This window comes from Nyctibius grandis, chromosome 4 (assembly GCF_013368605.1).
Source record: "Nyctibius grandis isolate bNycGra1 chromosome 4, bNycGra1.pri, whole genome shotgun sequence".
In the NCBI taxonomy this organism is placed as follows: domain Eukaryota; kingdom Metazoa; phylum Chordata; class Aves; order Nyctibiiformes; family Nyctibiidae; genus Nyctibius; species Nyctibius grandis.
In genome coordinates this window covers 85,174,434-85,194,781 of record NC_090661.1, presented here as the reverse complement: position 1 = coordinate 85,194,781, position 20,348 = coordinate 85,174,434, and the positions used below count along the sequence as shown (strand labels likewise).

At 36.5% G+C, this 20,348-nt stretch overlaps 1 protein-coding gene across 2 annotated transcripts in view; it reads left to right on the top strand.

Annotated features, from left to right (window-relative positions):
- Nucleotides 1-18,722, top strand: part of ERCC6 (ERCC excision repair 6, chromatin remodeling factor) — a 51,733-nt gene extending 33,011 nt beyond the window's left edge. For both annotated transcript variants that reach the window (XM_068398983.1, XM_068398982.1), the window contains 13 exons: nucleotides 3,166-3,336; nucleotides 3,787-3,963; nucleotides 5,297-5,413; nucleotides 6,860-6,955; nucleotides 8,783-9,001; nucleotides 9,763-9,873; nucleotides 10,307-10,426; nucleotides 11,501-11,595; nucleotides 13,482-13,627; nucleotides 13,710-14,438; nucleotides 15,090-15,291; nucleotides 15,621-15,699; nucleotides 16,171-18,722. In XM_068398983.1, the coding sequence (XP_068255084.1) occupies nucleotides 3,166-3,336; nucleotides 3,787-3,963; nucleotides 5,297-5,413; nucleotides 6,860-6,955; nucleotides 8,783-9,001; nucleotides 9,763-9,873; nucleotides 10,307-10,426; nucleotides 11,501-11,595; nucleotides 13,482-13,627; nucleotides 13,710-14,438; nucleotides 15,090-15,291; nucleotides 15,621-15,699; nucleotides 16,171-16,599 (2,691 nt within the window). In that variant the 3' untranslated portion in view covers nucleotides 16,600-18,722. The remainder of the gene's footprint in view (nucleotides 1-3,165; nucleotides 3,337-3,786; nucleotides 3,964-5,296; nucleotides 5,414-6,859; nucleotides 6,956-8,782; nucleotides 9,002-9,762; nucleotides 9,874-10,306; nucleotides 10,427-11,500; nucleotides 11,596-13,481; nucleotides 13,628-13,709; nucleotides 14,439-15,089; nucleotides 15,292-15,620; nucleotides 15,700-16,170) is intronic.
- The last annotated feature ends 1,626 nt before the right edge of the window (nucleotides 18,723-20,348 follow it).

Below are 20,348 nucleotides of genomic sequence, written 5' to 3'. Positions count from 1 at the left end.
CATAATGTAGCCCTAGAAGGTAATTGTCAGTTCATGGTGCTTGCACCTGTGGAACTATCTATTTGAAGATGACTTTGCACACTGAAGATTTTAGACCTTCTAGCCTCACAGTAGAGTATGCAATCTACATGTAAAAAAACTAAGCTGCAGAGGTTACAGTTACTGGCATGACTGCTCATGGAACTTCTACTTTAGCCAAAGACTCTGTTTCTGAGTTAAGGACCAAACTCAGATAAACTTAGTGTCATACCACAAGAAGTAACATTCTTGTTAAATATGTAATAAGTGCTTTAGCTCTTTTTATTGCAACTTCTACATTATTAAACATTGTAATGTGTTCTTTTGAAGCCTCTTCATGGTGCCATTTAGATTATTTTGTTGGGGGCAGGGAAATAATAAAGAGGTTTATAGGTTGAATTTATGGATCTCTGGGCTTAATGGTTGGTTATGAGATAGTGATAAGCCTGCTAAAGAATGCATTTTTGATTCACAAGTGATATATGGTTGTGTAAGTGACTAGATACTATCTCTGTAAGTTCACACTAGCCTTAAAGGTAACTGAGTGTTTAGAGAATTTTGTAGTTATCACTGGTCTCGTTCTTTAAGTTCAGTCTTAGCATATACATTTCTGTTTAAGAAAATTACCATTTTTAATACATAATATTATAGAAGATTTCAAGTCCTCATAAATATTTTTCTAAAAGACTATGTTAAAAAAGATAAACCTTATTTCTGTACGCATCAGTCAAAAAAATTGTTCTGTTTTTGTAGCTTCAGAAAGAAACTTGCGGCTACAGCGAGGTACCAACTGGAAAAAAACATTTGTTTAGAGATGTGTCCTTAAAATAAATCATAAATGTTTTAGCCTTAAGAAACAGTGCTTGCCAAAAATCTTCCAGTCTTTGTACATTGCGTGTGTCCCAGTGAAGACAAGGTGACACAACCAACTTATCACCCTAAGTTAGGAGAAAATACTGTCCTTGAATTGCGAAGGCCTGAAATACTGTGCTGGACAGAACTACAAGATCAGAATTGCTCCATCTGCTCTCATGTTCCTCTATTCATTAGCATCTTTTAAAGGCTAGAGTTCAGAATTTCAAAGGTAGATAACTGCTGTTTAATCTTTTGGCATTAGTAGAATTTGTCTCTCTTAAGCTGTGGGTTGATTTTGTTTTTTTTTTTTACTTTAATGGTGCAAGCCCTGAAATATTTCATTGAAGTGTATCTCCTGAGGGGAAAAAAAAAAAAACTTAAACATGCCTGAATCTATCCAAACAGGAGTTGTGAATTAAAGAGTACATGACGAAATAGCATAAATTCTGAAATGCCACAGCCTCAAAACTGTGTGTATCCAATATTAAATCTGTTATCTTATTTTAAAATATTTAAAATTATTCCAAGAGCTGTAACTAAAGTGAAGGCAACCTCTGAGAAAGTACCCAATGCAGTAAAATGAGAGTTAATGTGTTGTAGTGTGAGTTGATAAAATTGTAGTGTTGTGTTTCTTCATTGTCAGCACAAATCCTTGTTTATTAAAAATTTAGCTTGAAGGAAACTTTAATTAATTACAGGTTCAGTAAATCCTGACTAGGATTCTGCTGTGGTGTGTTTACAGTGAATGGCCTTCATGTGCCTGTGTTTCACTTCTGTTCTCTCTGCTACCTGACAGCGTGATTTATGGCTGTTGTTTTCTACTAGTCCACTGTTTGCCCTCTAGGAGGGATTGGTCTCTTGAGCCTCTATAATAACAGCAGCACTTTCACAAAACATCTTTTAATGACAACAGTGTAGCATTCTGTAAGTCAGGCTAATTGCAGACATACCCTATTAATTGGAAAAACTAGGAGAGGTTACATATTTTACAAGCTTTTAATTTGAAATCGCAGGAGATGATTTCTCTTAAGTGTTTGGGTAAAGATGTCTACGATATTCTATGATAGGCCATGGCTGAGACTCTGGGACACAGTTGCAGATTGTGGGCAATGTACCAGGTAGAATTACCTCTGGATGTCCACACCTGCCTAGAAATTCTGCTTTGTCTGTAATACAAATTGTTCTAAAGATTGTATATTCTCTTGAGAATCACGATGGCAACATTAAGTGATGTGTCATGGTTTTGTCTACTTTTTATCAGAAAGTAGAAATTCTTGAACAGTTCAATGCAGAATTGCTTTTTGAGTCTTGGGTTATGTCTTTGAGGAAGAAATTTTTTTAGAAATTTTTCTTAAGAAATTAAGAGATCATGGACGTTTAACGCCATCTGAGTCTTCAAGACTTTTGTTTTTGTTGGTTTTGTGGTTGGTTTTTTTTTTTGTTCTTAAAGGCACTTCTAGTAATAAGGGTTTTGTCTTTCCTTTAGCAAATTTTATGGTGGTTCTACTTTTTGTTCTTTTATGCTGAGTATGTTTGTTTCATCGAGAATCGCCTCCCAGCCCACCATCTTCTGTTTAAGTCTTCTAGAATTGTATGTGGAGGATATATGCAAGAAAGATGAGTCTTGAATACTGTGAATGCTGTGGAAGGTGATACAGACTGTCCCTGCCCTACATAATTTACAGCTACAAAGGCTAGTAAAAATTTAGGGAAAGGACATAGCTTACAAGAGAAGCACAAAATTTGAAGATTAATAACAAATATATTAATCCTATTAATTAGAAAGGTTGGACAGAATTTAGGATTAACCAGATGGATTTTTGTGATTGTTCTTCAGTTTTTCACTTGTTTAATTTTCCTCCAACGTTCAAGATCTTGCATGCAGTACACAAAGCTGGGTTTGTGAGGTGGATATAGGAGAACTTGAAGAAACCAGTTACTTTATCGAATTTAATGTTTATTTTTTCAGATTTTTTCCTTTAAAAAACAAAAAAACAAACAAAAAAAAAACACCACATAGAAAACCCAAAAAAAACCCACTGCTTCCTTCTGACCAGGCTTCAGATCAAATTCTGATCTGTTATACCACAGTATTCAAGTGCTTCATTCTCTTACAGATGAGCTAAGAATCATATAATCGAAGTCTTGCCTATACTTATTTTCTTTGCAAAGTAAATTATATATCTGCTTTTTAAAAACTTTTTGTACATACTTTGGGCAGCAAACCTGTAGTTGAGTAGGTCTTAGTTTTCTGTCTCACTGTCACTGACGATGTGCACCTTTTACTTTTAGGTGAAACTAATTCGTGAAATTGCTTCATGCCATGGAATTTTAATTACTTCTTATTCATACATTAGACTGATGCAGGATAACATCCACAGCTATGACTGGCATTATGTGATTCTGGATGAGGGTCACAAAATCCGAAATCCAAATGCCGCAGTCACACTTGCATGCAAGCAGGTACTTTATAAAAAATAAAGATTTTAAGGGCTGGGGGGAGTGTCCAAAAACTAATAGCCTGTATTACTTTATCCTAAAAATACATGGTTTACCATTAATAAAGAATAAAAGCATAAATCACAATGGTCTATATTTGACTATTTAATTTACTTAACATTTTTAATGACTTTGCATCAGTAAATTTACAGAAGTATGGTAGAGAAAAAAAAAAATCAGAAGTTAAATTGTGTAGTAATTTACCATTAGGGATAAATGTCACATTGCTAGTGTTCATTTTCTTCTAACAGTTTATGGACAATATATTGCAGAAAGCTGTTTATTTCAGGAATATGGGGCCACATATTTTATAATAAGAATTTATTGATGGTGAAATTGAATATCCTCTGAGGCAGGAGGCAGGCTACACCATGAACCATGAAAATAACTTTCTTTTGTGTTTTTTGTTAATAGTTCCGCACACCCCATCGAATCATCTTGTCTGGCTCCCCTATGCAAAATAGCCTCAAGGAGCTCTGGTCCCTCTTTGACTTTGTATTCCCAGGGAAACTGGGAACACTACCTGTGTTCATGGAACAATTTTCTGTTCCAATAACAATGGGAGGATATTCCAGTGCCTCTCCTGTCCAGGTAAATGCATCAAAAATATCACTTCGCTTGAAGGAAACTGTTATGTTGTTCCAAAACTGACTTTTAAATGTACCTCATGCTGTATGTTCTAGACACTAACCCAAAAGAGAGTTGCATGTGTGTTTTACTGCTACATATGTGGAAAGAACTTCAACTAAATGAGACCATTTAATTTATACAGGGGTATAGCTTATACATGAAGTTTTCTTGTCAAAAGCCCTAAAGTTTAAATCATTAGATGTATTCTTTGATATAAAGATGAGCAAGTTGGGATGGGAGGTGACTGATCTATTTAAATATATCAAAATATGAGAACTTTGCTGTTTGATATCAAACTTTGGCAAATTATGCAATAGAAGAATCTTAAATCCAAACTTAAACTGTTTTCATTTTTAAAAAAGCTAAAATTGGTATTGGAAGCCTGAATGTAGATAAACTATTTGATTTTGAAAGTAAAAATTTGGAATATTATTTTGAATAAGTATGTCTATTAATCTTTGTAGTTGTGTTTCTCAGTATTTATGACTTCTTAAACATTTTTCAAATGAGCTTGATAGATAAAGTTTTGTATAAGTGCTAATAAACTTGTATCCTTTTAAATATTCTTTGTAAAGTTTTGCACACATACATTTCTAAAGTTTTATTTTCCTTTTGAGTTTAAGTACTTCCCTTGTCTACAGCTTAGTAATTTACTAAATTGGACAGCCAATTTCGTTTTTACATATCAATAATTTATTATATTCTTTGTTTTGCTTTAAGAGAAATGAAGGTATTTTTAGCCATTATGTACAGTTAATACCCATCTCACACATCCATTAGCCATTATAGAACCATATGCTCCATTTGAGGCCAGAGTGACCTTTCATTTCTGTGATCAGGGGGATTTTCTTGTACCGATTTTTTTTTTTTTTTTTTAATAGTCTCAAGCGGACACTAATCTTCACTTATTGTCTAGTAACCACCATTGCTGCAGGCTTCTTTTTTGATCTTCAGTATACGTATTAGCAGTTTTTCATGTGGATTTTGGTTCTGTGCAAGTTTATACTCACTTCTTAGATTGGTTTCTAAAACAAATCTCTCATTTCTGGTCTCTTTTAAATTCCACTACATGAGGAAAGATAAATTAGTGGTACTGGAGGAAGACTTACTTATTCAATGCTATTGTTGCTAACATGAATTTTATTTCAATTCATGTCATGTTCAATATGTAACTATAGATCCACGTAAATCATAAACCATCTCATTTTATTAGGATTTTCCTATTACTAGTTATTGTTGCTAAAATTAATAGCAAGAACCAAAATACAACTTTTGCTTTTTCTTCCTTCTTTAGGTAAAAACTGCATATAAATGTGCCTGTGTGTTACGGGACACCATAAACCCCTACTTGCTGCGAAGAATGAAGGCTGACGTAAAAATGAGCCTTTCACTTCCAGATAAAAATGAACAGGTTTGCTTATCTTTACTATTAGATCTGAGCCTTCTCCCTCCCCAAAATCCAATCTTTCATGGACATTTGGAAATAATCTGCTAAACAGCAGATGAAATGCTGTTTTAACTAAAGATAAGCTGTAGAGCTTTCAAGTTGCATGTTCTTTTCACCTGTTTTCTGAGTATTAAATGGTCGTAGTCTTGCAGGGTCTATACAAGTACACTGTCATCTAAAAAACAAAGGATATATGAAGTGCAGTCAGGTCTGATTAATACTGTCTTCCTAGGTCACAGGTGCGCACCAATGAGTTGTCTGTGGGGTGTTTCCTGTGGTGCATCTCTTGGACACTTGAACATTGTTTCCTGCTGTAAAAAGGTTAATTTGGTCAGCAAATAGTAGAGAAATACTTGATGGCAGTTGTTCATACTGCAAGCTAGCTGGGCATGTACATTCTAATAAATTTCCAAAATATTAGCCTTTTGATCTAAAACTTCTTTGCTCTACAAAGAGGTAGGATATTTTTTAGGAAACATTCTGATTCAAAGTAGAGGAGCTTGAAAGGACTATTTAAACAACTGAAATTCCTACAAATACTCTCTTGTAGTAATTATTAGATTCTTCTGCCACTCATGTTCCAGTGCTTTCTTGTCCTCTCCTCACTCTTTTCCTTCTTGTCTTCTCCCTCTAAAAGAGAAGTAGACATGCTAGTTTTTGTAAGACAGTGCCAAAAGGTGCATAATAAATGAGTAGGCCATACTCAATTTCTGCTGTGCAGTCTAATGATTGTTTTTTTTAATCAAATTTTGAATTTCTATATACTTCAAAGAGTCTGGGCTATTTACTCTAAAGAATGCAATCATAAACAGATTAAACAAATTTGATTTTCGTTCTTGTCAGTCACAGGGCACTGCATAAGTTTGACTTATGGCATAACGTTGGGTGCCTTGCAGGATGTGAGGAAGTGATTTTGATCCATTTTAGCCCATCAGACATCTGAGAAATCATTATATGCTCACACTCAAAGGCTAATGACAGAACAGATTACGTGTGATAACCTAGTTTTCCCATGAGGTACTAAGAATTTGCAAGTTGTAGGGGACATAACAGACACACAATGGAAAGTATTTCCTATAAATGTAGCTTTGAGACAATGCTAACATTGCACAGTTACCTTATTAAAACTGCAAAATTGGAGCACTTTGACATCGAAAACAATTTGAGGGGAAAAAATAACAACTGGGAAAGGGCACAGAAAAACTCATGAAACCCATCTTAATGATTATGTTCACTCTCTAAAAATTATAAGTTTTTTTATTTCTAATTATTTCTGTACAGTATCTTTTAACTTAGTATTTCAGTATGTCAGACATATGTGAAGCTTCATTGTAGCACGTTGTAAAATTTTAAAATTTACTCTATTTGGAGTTTACAGATTAGGCTTGAGCGGTTTGTTTGTTTTGGTAGGTCCTCTTTTGCCGTTTGACAGATGAGCAGCGTCAAGTCTACCAAAATTTCATCAACTCTAAAGAAGTTTATGAGATTCTCAACGGAGACATGCAGGTTGGCATAAATTAAGGTTAATGACAGGTAGAGTTTGATGGATAAAGTCATGGACTGACCTTCACATTCTTCTAGCTGGATTCTGAGCAGAAAGGAAAGCAAACGCACCGATCTCGGTTCTGCTTTTGTGGATGTCTGCTTTTTTTTTTCTCAGAAATGTTCCATGGAATATGTAGAGTTAATGATCCCTATATAGTGGCGTGACCAGGTAAAAGTAGGAATGGAATGGGTTTTGCAGTATGTTTGTGATCTTGGGAACAGATTATGGCTTGTTGGATGACCTGCTGTAGGTAACTGTAAGCATGCTTTTAACCAATTGCTAGTGAAGCAAAGGAAAAGAGTAATTTGTCCTGAGAGTACAGTTCAGGTATGATAACTTTGTGATGCAACAGTTGATGATTTCATGGAGTCTTAACATATAGCAGAGCAAATAGCAAGCATCCTTGTTATTGTCTTACTAGTCACTTCAACATCTTTTGCCTCCATCCTCACAACGTAAGTGTTGAAATTGCTGTGACCAGGATGGCAGCAGTAATTGAAATAGTTTCAAATGCCTGCTGTTGCCTCTGTAAAAAGTCTGCTGTTCCTGTTACTCCTACATTGCACACACCTGGTACGTTTGACTTCTGTATGCATGCAGTGGATGTTTTTTGCTCCTATTTTAGCTGCAGGATACAGATCTATTGTTCGTAAGAGAAGTAAATTTCTTGGTTATAATGCGTAATTTACCATGTTTCGTTGTCTTGTGAACTGCAAAATCCCTTCTCCCCTCAACCCCAGCGGCTCCAGTTAGTTGCATGGTCAGTGCCGCCATGTATATTGCAGTGCCATACAAAGCAGATGTTGACCTTATCACTGTTTTGACTTTTTTATTTTTCCAGATCTTGCACAGGTATAGTGGCCAAGGTTTTTCAAGTGCCTAGCAATTTTAGTTATCCTAATGAAAATTATTTTAAGGAGCTTGATCTTCAAGAGATGGCTTGTACAAGACTATCTGCAGAAATTTCTCTAAGATGTTACAGAATAGGCTATTGTATTTGATAGAGTTCTGAAAATTCTGAACAGTAAATGTCAATGCTTTTATTAGACATTTTGTGATGACAGCAGTGAATCCCAGATGAAAAACAAAAACCCCATTGTACAAATAAACCATAAATTATGAGCAGACTCATCCAACTTCTAGTGATAGAAGATCGAGGGATTTGCTGTTTCAAGCTAGTTCATTTTTGTGAGTGCTCATTATATCAGAAGAATAAGGAACACTTGTAATATTATTGAATGAATAACTGAACAGAACCCTTCTAACATGGCATCAACAGTGGTAATTTTCAGCTTCATATGTTTGTTCAAATATGTTTACTCATCTGTTTTTTGTTACCATGTGGGTATACTTGCTATCCTCAAGGTCTGTCTTAAGTTACCTGCTAACATATGGTGGTGGTTGGAAGGAGGAACACAATAATTTCAGGTAACAAACTTCGTGGAATTTTTTGCTTTTGAGTAGGAAAATTTGACTGCGAGTTATAGCTAGGGTCTGCTTTTGTTGATGTGGAAATTGCTGCAGAATTCTCTTAACGTTGTCATCAGAATAGGCTAACAAGAACATAAAATTTCATTGACCTTCTTTACTACTGATTTTTCCTAAAACTTCCCATAAAATGAGTATTAGCATCCATTGGCTTCTCTAAAGAGCAAACCACTATTAAAAACAAACTTCTTGATGATGACTGGATGAATCCATTGCTGTTTATTTTTCTCAACCACAACCCATATAGACACAAGTATTTTTCAAGAAAATAAAAATATTTTTTCTCCTGTATTCTTCAGCTTTTCTCAGGACTAGTAGCTTTGAGAAAGATTTGCAACCACCCTGATCTCTTCTCTGGTGGTCCAAGGATTTTGAAGGGTGTACCAGATGCTGAAGTGGAGGAAGCAGATCAGTTTGGATATTGGAAACGTTCTGGAAAAATGATAGTGGTAGAATCCTTGCTGAAAATATGGCACAAGCAAGGTCACAGAGTGTTGTTTTTTACTCAGTCAAGACAGGTAAGATGAGCTAATTGTTTTTAGTTTTAGTTGTTACTAAAAAAGCGTGTATGTGTCCCAACAAGACTTGTAATTAGAGCCACCTTTTGTAATGTCCTTCTCAGAAAATTAACATCTTATTGAAAAAAATACCAAAGCGACTAATGTCTTTGGAATAATTGGAGACCAGTTCCCAAGCTCAGTAAGCTTTACTGGAATGACACAGTGTTGTGGCAGTGTTGCCCAAATTCAATATACTGGCTCAAAGCTTGTATCAGTTGTACCCATATAATACCAGGATGAAGCAGAGGCGATGTATTTGTTGTCCCTACTGTGTAGTTTAAGGATAGAATTGGTAGTCACTTTGCTCTGTTTAGTGCATGTGCATGTCTAATCCTCAGAATTGTGTGCTTTGGGCCAGTAGCACAGACAGTGACCTTCATTTATTTTCCCTATGTATTCCTGATTTTTGTCTTGCTTCATGGATTCCCTGGAATGCTGCACTATTTACATTATTAATTGTCTTGATACCATGGCTCTGGACTTCCCAAACCAAGCACAAACATTCCACTCGTGCATTCAGCAGTGAAATAACTGCTCACCCTCAGCCCCTGCCCAATTACATAAATGAGCAGAAAATTCTTTAACTTAAGATTCACGAGTTTTTGGTCATCGTCTTGCTTGATTGGCACTACAGTTAGTACCAGAAATTCTTACGACTTGATCAGACAGTTGCTTGGTCTTCACGTCTGGATTTCATTAAATTTTTTCCATCACAACAGATGCTGCAGATACTTGAAGTTTTTGTGAGAGACAGAAACTATTCCTACCTCAGGATGGATGGCACCACAACAATAGCTTCCAGACAGCCCCTTATAACAAGATATAATGAGGTGAGATATTGCATCCCACACACTAATGCCTATTAGCGGGTATGGTTGAGTTCTTTCATTCCTTTTTGGTCTGTTTTTAAATATACTAGTTGAGGTTTGAGACACAAAACTGGGGAGTTCAGTCAAATGAAACCACTTTCTTTGTGAGAGGGGAAAAAAGTCATTATGTTTCTCACACTTAAATTGAGTTTTATGCTAAGAAAAAAAATGCAGTTGAAAAAGGGGAAAAGAAATTTTATTGGACAACAGCAAAGTTTAGATCAAACTTTTATTTGCTAAAAGAGGTATTAGGCAAACAAGGAAACGTATTCCTTCTCTTGGCTCCCTTTGCATCTTTGCAAATAATGCTGATAATAAAAGAATCCAGGAAATAAAATAAATTACCTTGTACTTTGGTAATTCATGCTTTATTAAATTCTCTTTTGTGTTTTAGGACAAATCCATATTTATTTTTCTTCTAACAACTCGTGTTGGTGGCATTGGAGTTAACTTGACTGGTGCTGACCGGGTTATTATTTATGATCCTGACTGGAATCCCAGTACAGACACACAGGTGAGTTTGGTTTCTTACATTCCATTTACCAGCTAAGTTGAAATAAAACTGAAGAAGGAATGATATTTATCTCCTCAATAGTGTAAAAGCTCTATGTTGCTCTTCCCTAAGTTGCTGTTCCCGGCAATGGTTGCTTAAGGTGCAGTTCCACACTATGATTACTCTTGTGGCAAAGCCAATTTAAGTGGTTCCCACCACATCCTCTTTATGTTGTTACACCTTACCACTTTTCAATATTGTTGATTCATATAGTCTGTTTAGAGTGTAGCCAAGCAAACAGTTGAAATGGCCTGGTTTTCTAAAATAAATAAGCAAACAAACTACATGTTTCTGAAGGGAGAATGCAGCTGTGCAAGCTCTTGAACAGGCATGACTGTTCATGGTTGCAGTGCAGGGTAAGAAAAGGAGAACAAGTGTTGCTTAGATTGGCTTTGTCACTAAATAACGATGTGTAGCTATGCCCTTAGAAGCTGCTGTTAAGCCAATACCTTAAAGAAGTTGTTCTTTATCTCATGGTGTGATGAGACTCTGGGTTATCGGATCCCTTAACTGTATATGGGGCTTACCTGTTTAAGAGGAAAAAGAATATTTTTGATGGAATTCCTACATAGCTCTGAGATCTGCAAGTGTGTAGTCTGACCTAGAGTGGTCTGTTTTAGTGGTTGGTTCAAGATGTTTGTAGGGAAGCTTTCAGTTAAGAAAAAGAATAAAAGTTCAAAGGAAATGTGTATATTAAAGTTCTGTTGTGAAATAGATCCCTTTTGGAATAAGTCTATATAAAGTACATGTCCTAGATACGTGTTCTAATTTTAACATAATTTATTTTTTGATATTTTTTGCATAGATTTCTTGGTACAACTGGAGACTTGTCTTTTTACATATGTAAACTTTTTAAATTGTTTTCCTCTCCGGCTGAGTTAGTTGTCCTAATGCTGTAGAAACATCACAGCTATGTAACTTCTTGAACTATTTGTTAAATGTCCAAACTAGGTTTGAAACAGTGGTATTGATAGCGCGCTCTCAAACACATGTCTAAGAGGCTAATGCCCGGTTACCAAACCTTTTGTGTTCCAGGCTCGAGAACGTGCTTGGAGAATAGGCCAGAAGAAACAGGTGACTGTGTACAGGCTTCTCACTGCAGGTACTATTGAAGAGAAGATATACCACAGGTCAGTCAGAACGGTTCCTTGGATATAGCCATATGCTCAAGAAAATGTTTGTAGCGAATCTGAGGTGGTGCAACAGTGACATACGTGTGCATGTGCACACATGGCTTGTAACCCCCAACCTTGGTCATGACGGGCACATCATGGGAAACTTTTAAAAATTTCCGCTGAGAAATGGGCTGCCTTCTAATATTAGACTCCCAGCTGCAGGGCTGTGCTGCTGCCTCTCTAGCTCCACGGACCTGCATGCTAAACATACCTCATCAATCTATTCCAGCAGCTGTGTCCAGCACATCTAGAATTCACTGTAAATGAGAGAGTATGAGGCATAGACAGGAAAAAATGAGCCCCTTACTCAGAACATGAGACTCAACAAGTCTGAAATGCAAATTGAAATCAACAAGTTCTTTATGTTGTCCTTAGGATATATAAAGATGTATGTGGTACATACATCCATTTACTACTCTGCAAACCCAATTTGATTTTATTCGCAAATCATTCCAAAGTGAGAGAATTAAATCCCAAGCACCACCAGTCATATTCACATTATTTATTCCAAAATGTAGCTAAAGCCTTAAAGTGCTTGTATTTCGAAACCAATGAAATCTTTTTGGTTTGCTTTCCTGTTCAGCTTTCTCAGTAGTTAGCTTCACTCACATGAATCCCAAATGAATATACATGGGAATCCTCTGTCTAGGCATTACTCTTTAGAACTGGAATATCCTCTTTGAAAATGCAGTTGAATGAAAAGCTCTAAATTATGAAATACCAGCACTTATTGAGTGCCTTTTTCAATCTGTTTTACCACATGGACACAAAGCATCCGCTGTTGCTTGGCTTGCGTCCCTCTGGTATACTTCTGTTTGAACAACACTGACCACATCAAGGAAGTGGGCTCTAAGGGTCAGGACAGCCATCAGAAATTCATTTCTTTCCAGAACAGTGCAATGGTCTTTGAACTTTAAACAAGTTGTCTTTTGTCTTTGCCTGTGCTTTCCTCCCTGCAAATATGTGATCATCCTTGCAGGAAGCTATGAAGCTCAGTTAATTCCTAAAAACTTCAAGGTCTTCTGATGGGTGCACTACAGTAGCTGGCACCTATGTTTAAACTTAGTTTTTGCCAATTGCATTTAAAAACAATTTCCCTGCTTAATGCCAGTAGAGCCAAAACCATGATAAAGACACTTCTTGAGAACCGGTTTCCAGCTCTATTTAGGGATATATTTTTTGTACAGAAAAATAGTGCCTAGAACTTGCAATCAAAAGCTATGTAGTACAAACATCACATAGAAGTAGATTTACCAATAGTAGAAGGCTTTTTGCAGCTTAGTTATCCCCCAAATTTGTTCCTTTCACTCTTCTGCAGATGGGGCTCTTTTTTTCCTTTCCTCTCAACCACAAGTCTGATTTCCCTTTTCAGTGGTTGTAATCCAGTCATCACCATCAGACTGAGCTACTCTGCTGCTTTTGGTTCCTCCAACCAATTGAACCATTAAAATGTTGTCATTTTAACAAGCTCTTGTTTTTCTTTCAAGGAGCTTTCTGATAGTTTTATTGTAACATATGCAAGCTTTTCAATTTTAATGGACAAAAAAAATTCTAGCTGTGATGTTATTTATTGCTCATAGGACATTTCAGGATGGTGGTTACCTGTTGTGTTATGGGGTTGTTGCGAAACAATAAATCCCTGTGTTTAACAATTTAGTTGGTTGTTTGAAAGTTACTAATTCAAGATTGTCTTTCAGAAAATAACATCATCTTCCCACTGCTTAATTGTTCTGCAGGGTAACGTTTGTGCTTATGCAGTTTTCTGTTTAAGCACTGTATTTAGTACTTAAACATAGCTAGACATTGTTTCATGCATAAAGTACTTTTTTTTTCTTTTTTAGACAAATCTTCAAGCAGTTTTTAACGAACAGAGTGCTGAAAGACCCTAAGCAGAGGCGCTTTTTCAAATCCAATGACCTTTATGAACTTTTTACTCTGAGCAGCCCAGATGTGTCTCAGGGAACAGAAACAAGTGCAATTTTTGCAGGTACACTTTTTTCTATTTGTTTAAAATTAAAAAAATGTTTGAAGTGTTTGATAAATGGATACTAATTTCATTCATCCCTCAGGTACTGGTTCAGATGTTCAAGTCCCAAAACACCAATTGAAAAGGAAACTTGAAAAGCCACCTGATAATGACACTTCTAAAGGTGATCTCCATCTTACAGAAAGCAGCTCACCAAAGTACAGCAAGTCATCCAATTCCTACTCAACTGCCCACATGACAAATTCTTCTAAAGCAATAGAGACAAGTGAGGAAACGAAAGGAAATTTGGAAACCTTTGACCAAAATAGCTATGCAAAAGATAATGCACAAGCTGCTACTAATATAAATTCATTGAATAAAAGCAAGGAGGAAAGTTTGGAAAGAGCTGACAAATCTATGTCCCAGTCATTGCCAGGTGATGCAGGGTCTTCAGAGAATGCCAGAGGTCTGAACGCCATGGTGGTTGATGAAGTATATGGAGCAGCTAATGCAAATGTCAAGGGAGATTTTAGCCTTACATGTGGTGCAGCTGGCTCTTGGGAACATCAGGTTGCTAAAACTGAAGATGAGCGATTAGACAATAATCATTATAAATGTACCTCAAAAACAAAGCACAGGGTGGATATGCTGTCACATGGGAGCCACAAAGATAAGTCTAAGAAGAAACATCACAAAGATGCCAAATTTGAAGGAGAGCGCATTCCTCATCTAGTGAAAAAAAAGCAATACAGAAAGGAGAACAGTGAAGAGAAGGAGGAAAACTCAAAGAAAAATGATGATTACGTCTTGGAGAAACTCTTCAAAAAATCAGGTAATGGTTGTTATTTTGGCTAGTCAACAGTCTCAGACTATTTAAACAGAGGTATATAAAAGGGAAGTTTTTTATATATGTTCTGTTATTTTTATAACAGAACAAGCAGTTCTGTTACTCTGATGGTTAGAGCTACAATACAAAATGTGTTTTATCTATTCAGTTACTGTAGTGAAACATCAAAGTGTTCATTGTTGAAATGCTCAGATTATGAATGTGCGAATTACCTTGGCACAAAAATTTCAGAGAGATCTGCAGCCTTCCAGAAACACTTCTGGATATAGAAGTAATGCAGTGTTTCTTCTGGAAATGAGGGTGTTATCAGCCTTCATTTACACAATGGTTTCGCTTCTGTCTGTCCTGTCCATAACAATAGAAATGATCGATTTACCCACATAATTGCAAAGTCTGTTGTGAATAATGACCTCATCAGCACATCAGAAGTGGTTTGCTGTCAAATTGATTGCTTAACTGATAGAAGGGGGTTCTCTTATTAGAAATGACTGTACTTAAGTGCTGAATATAATCAACCTGAAGAAGCAAAAATGTGATTGTGGCATTCACTTAAATGGTGAATATTTAATTTTACAGATAACCATGTAAATTAACAGATGTCCTCCTTTACATTTTTTTATATCTCCTGGTTTTTAGGGATACACAGTGTTATGAAGCATGATGCCATTATGGAAGCTTCCAGTGCAGATTACTTGCTGGTAGAAGCAGAAGCAAACAGAGTGGCCCAGGATGCCTTAAGAGCCTTAAAAGTCTCTCGACAGCGATGTTTAGGAGCTGCTTCTGGTGTGCCAACCTGGACAGGCATGAGTGGTCTTTCAGGTGCACCATCAGGAGTAAAGTAAGTTCAGTTCTCACACTGCTTTTCCAAAAAGAGAAGAGTTCCTTAGGATGCTATGGATTTATCTTTTTTTGCACTTGGTATTTGCAGTAACGTGTATCAAAGTGGAGTTTATGTTTTGTGTTTAATAAAGACATGAAGGCATATTACAAGCCTAGGAAGTCCATTTTGAAGTACAAAGAAAGCATTATTTTTGCACAGTAGAGGAGAGAGAGTTTGGTAGAGGGCTCTTGAGAACCCTAAAATGCATGCTCAGTCTCTTTGGCAAAGCTGTCCTAATCGTTTTGAGAAGTAAGTTCTATGGAGTTAATTCTTTTGTGGGTTTTTAGGAGTCGGTTTGGTCGAAAAAGAAACCACATGCTGGTTTCTTCACATTCCACTTGTGCATCACCTGCGAAGAAGTGCAAGGTAAGAGACACAAGCTAACGTTTCTCTTTTAATAGCTGATATATGTGAAATGTTATGATTTATGCAACAAATCTGATTTATACTGTAGATGTCTCGTACCCATTTGTCATATGATTATGTAGAATTCTAGAATTTTTAGTCAGCAATGAATTTGATTTTTCATGTTTTGATATAGTATCTTAATGAAATCTAATCAGATAGAGCAGTCACAAATTGCAACGTGAACTGATTATTGGTCTCAAGACCAGCAGTGCTTTTCTTTCGCTTCCTAAGTTCTAAAGTTGAGACCAGAACATATTACCTCTTTATTGGGTATTTCAGATGACTAGCTTCTGAGTCGTGTTTGTTTAAGTCTATTAGTGTTAAGGTGTTAGGTGTTAGTTTAAGTCTAAACAGCAGGCAGATTTTGTTTAACAGATTTTGTGGGTCTCAAAATCCAACTTTCTCCGTAGTCTGTATGTTTATTTGCAGGATGCAGATACAACAAAGAAAGAAAATGTAAAGAAGTGTAATTCCAATGGGCACTTTGATGGAAAATCTGGAGAATTGTCGTCCAGTGCACTAGACTCTTCATCTTTATTAGCTAAGATGAGGGCAAGAAACCACCTTGTTTTACCACAACAGACAGGGAATGAGGGAGATGAGAATCATCAGCAAGCACCTGCCCCAGCCCCGGATTCAACAGAATACAATGAACTGCTCGTGAATGTGCGTAACTTCATAGCGTTCCAGGCCCGCGTGGATGGCGAGGCTAGCACTCGGGAACTGCTGCATGAATTTGAGTCCAAACTGCCTGCAGCGCAGTCCTGCGTCTTTAGAGAACTTCTCCGCAATATCTGCACCTTCCATAGGAGCCCAAACGGTGAAGGTATCTGGAGGCTAAAGCCAGAATTCTGCTGACCTTTGTCAAGGGAAGGCACCTGTCTGTGCACTCAGCCACCACTCTCCTTTCAAAGACTTAACTGTTTGTCTTTTAAAATGAGGAATTATTTCACATTCATGATTTAATAATTGACTTGAGCAGTCAGTGGTGCAGCGCTTGTTGCAGGCTCAGAGCTAACAATTTCAGATTTACACTATTTATATGAAAGTGCCATCTACCTCATAGATGAAACAATACAAAATATCAGCACCTTTTCTTTAAAATAAATCTTAATATAAATGGGGTGAAGAATACATACTGACTTTTTATTGTAATAAGAACCATGGATGTTCCCGTGGGTTGCAAGACTTTTATTTGATTTCTGTGAAATTCCAAGAACAACTTCCTCGATTTTCTGTGTATTACTTGAATGGTCATGGGGCACAGAGTGTACGATAAGGGGCAGGGGGCGGGAAGAGATGATACTGGTCAGCATGAGAGATTCACTTGTACCAAGAAGTGCATCAAAACCATTGTATGACACTTTCATTGGTAATGAGAATTTTGTTTTAACATTGGTGCTTTCATTGTTGCCAACATCTAGCATATGCAGTATAACTTACATCACTAATTAACTTGGGAAATAATTCTACTGCCACAGAGGTTTAATCACAAAGAATGGAAAGCCTGGCAGGATATTGAGATGACTGACAGTTGATAATTGTGGAAAGCTTATTATATTACGGAAAACCCATTTACAACCATAATCATCAATTCGGTTACAGTCCCAAACACCACTAGCAATTGCTTAGTACAATATTTCTTACCACTGAGGTGACAGTAACTGTTATGTTTGTCACAGGAGTAGACTGATAATTGAAATACCATGAAATGTTCATGAGTCTCACTGTAATTGATGTCAAAAACTCTCCGGTTCCCTGGTAGCACTTAGAATTTTGTACCTTGACAAAGACGGAGGTGTTAGTTGGTCAGAGGAGAAATGGGTTCACTGTATTTTACTAAACATAATCACTTTTGGACAGAGACAAAATTGGAGCATATACAGAAGTTATAGGTCATACATATTCTGTAGGTAGGGAAAAATCTCAGTCTCCCGGAGAGTCAGACAAGTTCTAATACCCGTTTTCTTCCAAGGTAGGAAGGACTGGAATATTTGTAGCAAACCCGAGTACTACATCGGGTCTGTCTTCAAGGTACTAGTGTGCTATGTAAGGAAATCTTAAGTGGGGAAAAATGGATAGGTTTTGAGAAGAAAACCACATTCTTGCAGCAACTTTAAATTACTGTATGGCTTAAACTAGGAACAGTTAAATATGCATAATGTCCTTCCTATCCCTAAGCTATTGAGAAAAGGGAAAGCTGAGCTACTTTTAGTTTTTTGTTCAGTGTGAAAGTATCTTGTTTACTTCAAGTGGAAGTAAAAATATTGAAACATGAATGGTGAAGCAAGATTACAAACTTATTTTGTTCTCGTAGAGAAAGTCTTTAAGATACTTCCAATGGCTTTTCCTATTGTTTTTGCTCGGTGCTAAAGGATCTGTAAATATTTGAAAAAAGTGGTGCCTCACAGTTTCAATAACTGGTCAGTTGGCTTTTCATGAGCTGGAGTTGGAGAGGGCAGACCGTCCAAGGATCCGTTTCTTTTCCTCATGGCATTTGAAGGTGGGACTGTTGCACCTGTTCCTGACATCTCTTTTTCTGATCCCATTTATGTTTGCTTAGATTCCCTCTTTCAGGTGAAAGATGAAACCAAGAATCTAGGCTGCAATTACAAAACACTTCAAAAATTGTAGACCTGTTGATATGACTTAAAATGGATCAGTACAAGACTAAAAACAAACCAGCTTTGCTGTTCTCTCCAAAGCTAGAGGGAATTTTCATTGCTTTTGGATGTCATGCCCCCACACATCCCTGTGCCCCAGGAACAAACCAGGAATTCAGCTGTCAGCAAAGCTGCTGTTGTCATCTTAGCTGTCAGTTCTGGTGTCCTGTTTTATTTACTACTTCCAATCTTAAAGACTCAGTTCCTGTACTAAGGAAAGTATGTAGCTTCTCGATGATTTGTTAATGTAAATGGACCTGCATGTGCTTTTTCTAAATCCTTAGCTTTTATGGACTTATTAAAAAAGCAAAACCAAAAGTCTGTTCTAGAAGTCGTCTTTGGGGGTGGGGGGAAGAATGGTGTAGGGGAGCCATCTTCTCATGTATAGCGTGTCTCTGACTAAATGATTCATATTATCTTTAAGTACATTTCCATTTTTCATACAACTTCAAATTATGCATCCTAGCAGTTAGATCTTTTTCTAGTACTAGCTTTTGTTTAAAATGTTTAAAAGACTGAATGAATATTAGTATAGTACTCAAAAAATGTTATTTTTGATCTCAATATTTGATCTCAAAAGTATATGTGATTAAAGGTCTACAGGCTGATTTATAGGTAAAAGTTGTTCTTTTATATAATATAGCTGCTCTACATTTTAAAGTAGAAGAGTTATTTCAGAATAATCCTACTTTTATTCCATAAAGCTTATCAGACTTTTTGTTTTTTTAGCTTTACCTGTGTAAAGTGAATTCCTTTCACATATTCAAATAATATCTGAAACAATTCCTGACTAATGATATTGCGTAGTCAAACTTGTTAGCCATTAAATAGTTTATAGATGTAATATTTTTAAAAGCTTGTATTTTAGCCTTTTCACTTTCCAAGTATTCAATGCTGCAGTTGGTAGTTGCTACTTTATTTGTTCATGATTCCAAAAATCAGTCATCTGGAACGCTTGTGTTTTTGTAATTTGTTTCTTGCCTCACTAAAATGGGAATAAAGAACAATCAAAATACAGATATTAATTTAGGAATCAAGTTGAAAAAAATCATTAAATCTTATTAAGGAAATACATTTCAGCATGAAACAGTGAGTATAATCTTTAAATAGAAAAAAAAAAAGAGCACACCACAAGGAACTACTGAAAATGCCTTTCCTGTAAAGATGCCAGAAGCTGAGCACCACACTACTCTCAAAATGTTATGCCAATGTAGATGATGTGACCTACTACCCACACAGCTCAGCAGACAAATGCAGTTGAACAAAAATCTAGAAAGCTAAGTAGCAAAAACTTGGATTGTTCTGTAAGCAGTTATGGGGACTCTGTACACCTTTTGGGTAAAATGTGCTGTACTGGTATTTTAACAGCAGAAGCTGAAACTTACCGTAATTGTTCCTTCTGGTTTCAAACCATATTTGTAAAGGGGAAGGTAAAAATCCTCTTGATTTGTTTATTAAGATTTTCCTCCCCCCCTCCGTTTCATCCTCCTTTTACATTCTTCCAGGTGTTTATTCTCCTGTGTTCATCCTTCTGCTGAACGCTTAAGTCTTGTATAGCCAACCCACTCATCTCTGCTGTAAGAACTATATTCTGACCTAGAGAAAAAACATTCTTTTGAAGTTTGTAGCCGTTTGACTCTTCTGAACAATAATGACCCACCACAAAAGAAATGTTAGCAAGATGCTGAATGGATAGATTGATAGAAATGGTGAGTAATAATGGAGAGGAGTATTTTTAAATCCGTAACTTTATACTGTGGCTCAGCCTCTTCTCAAAGGGCTACACCATGTGGAGAATTCAGTCTACTACAGCTAATAAATGTTATCCTCCCAAGTAAAGCTGTAGAGAATTGGGCTTTTATATCTCTTAAGTTTTGGCTTCAGATGATAATCACCTATAGACAGTTGTACTCAAGTCACAAGGTCAGCTATGCTTTTGATTCC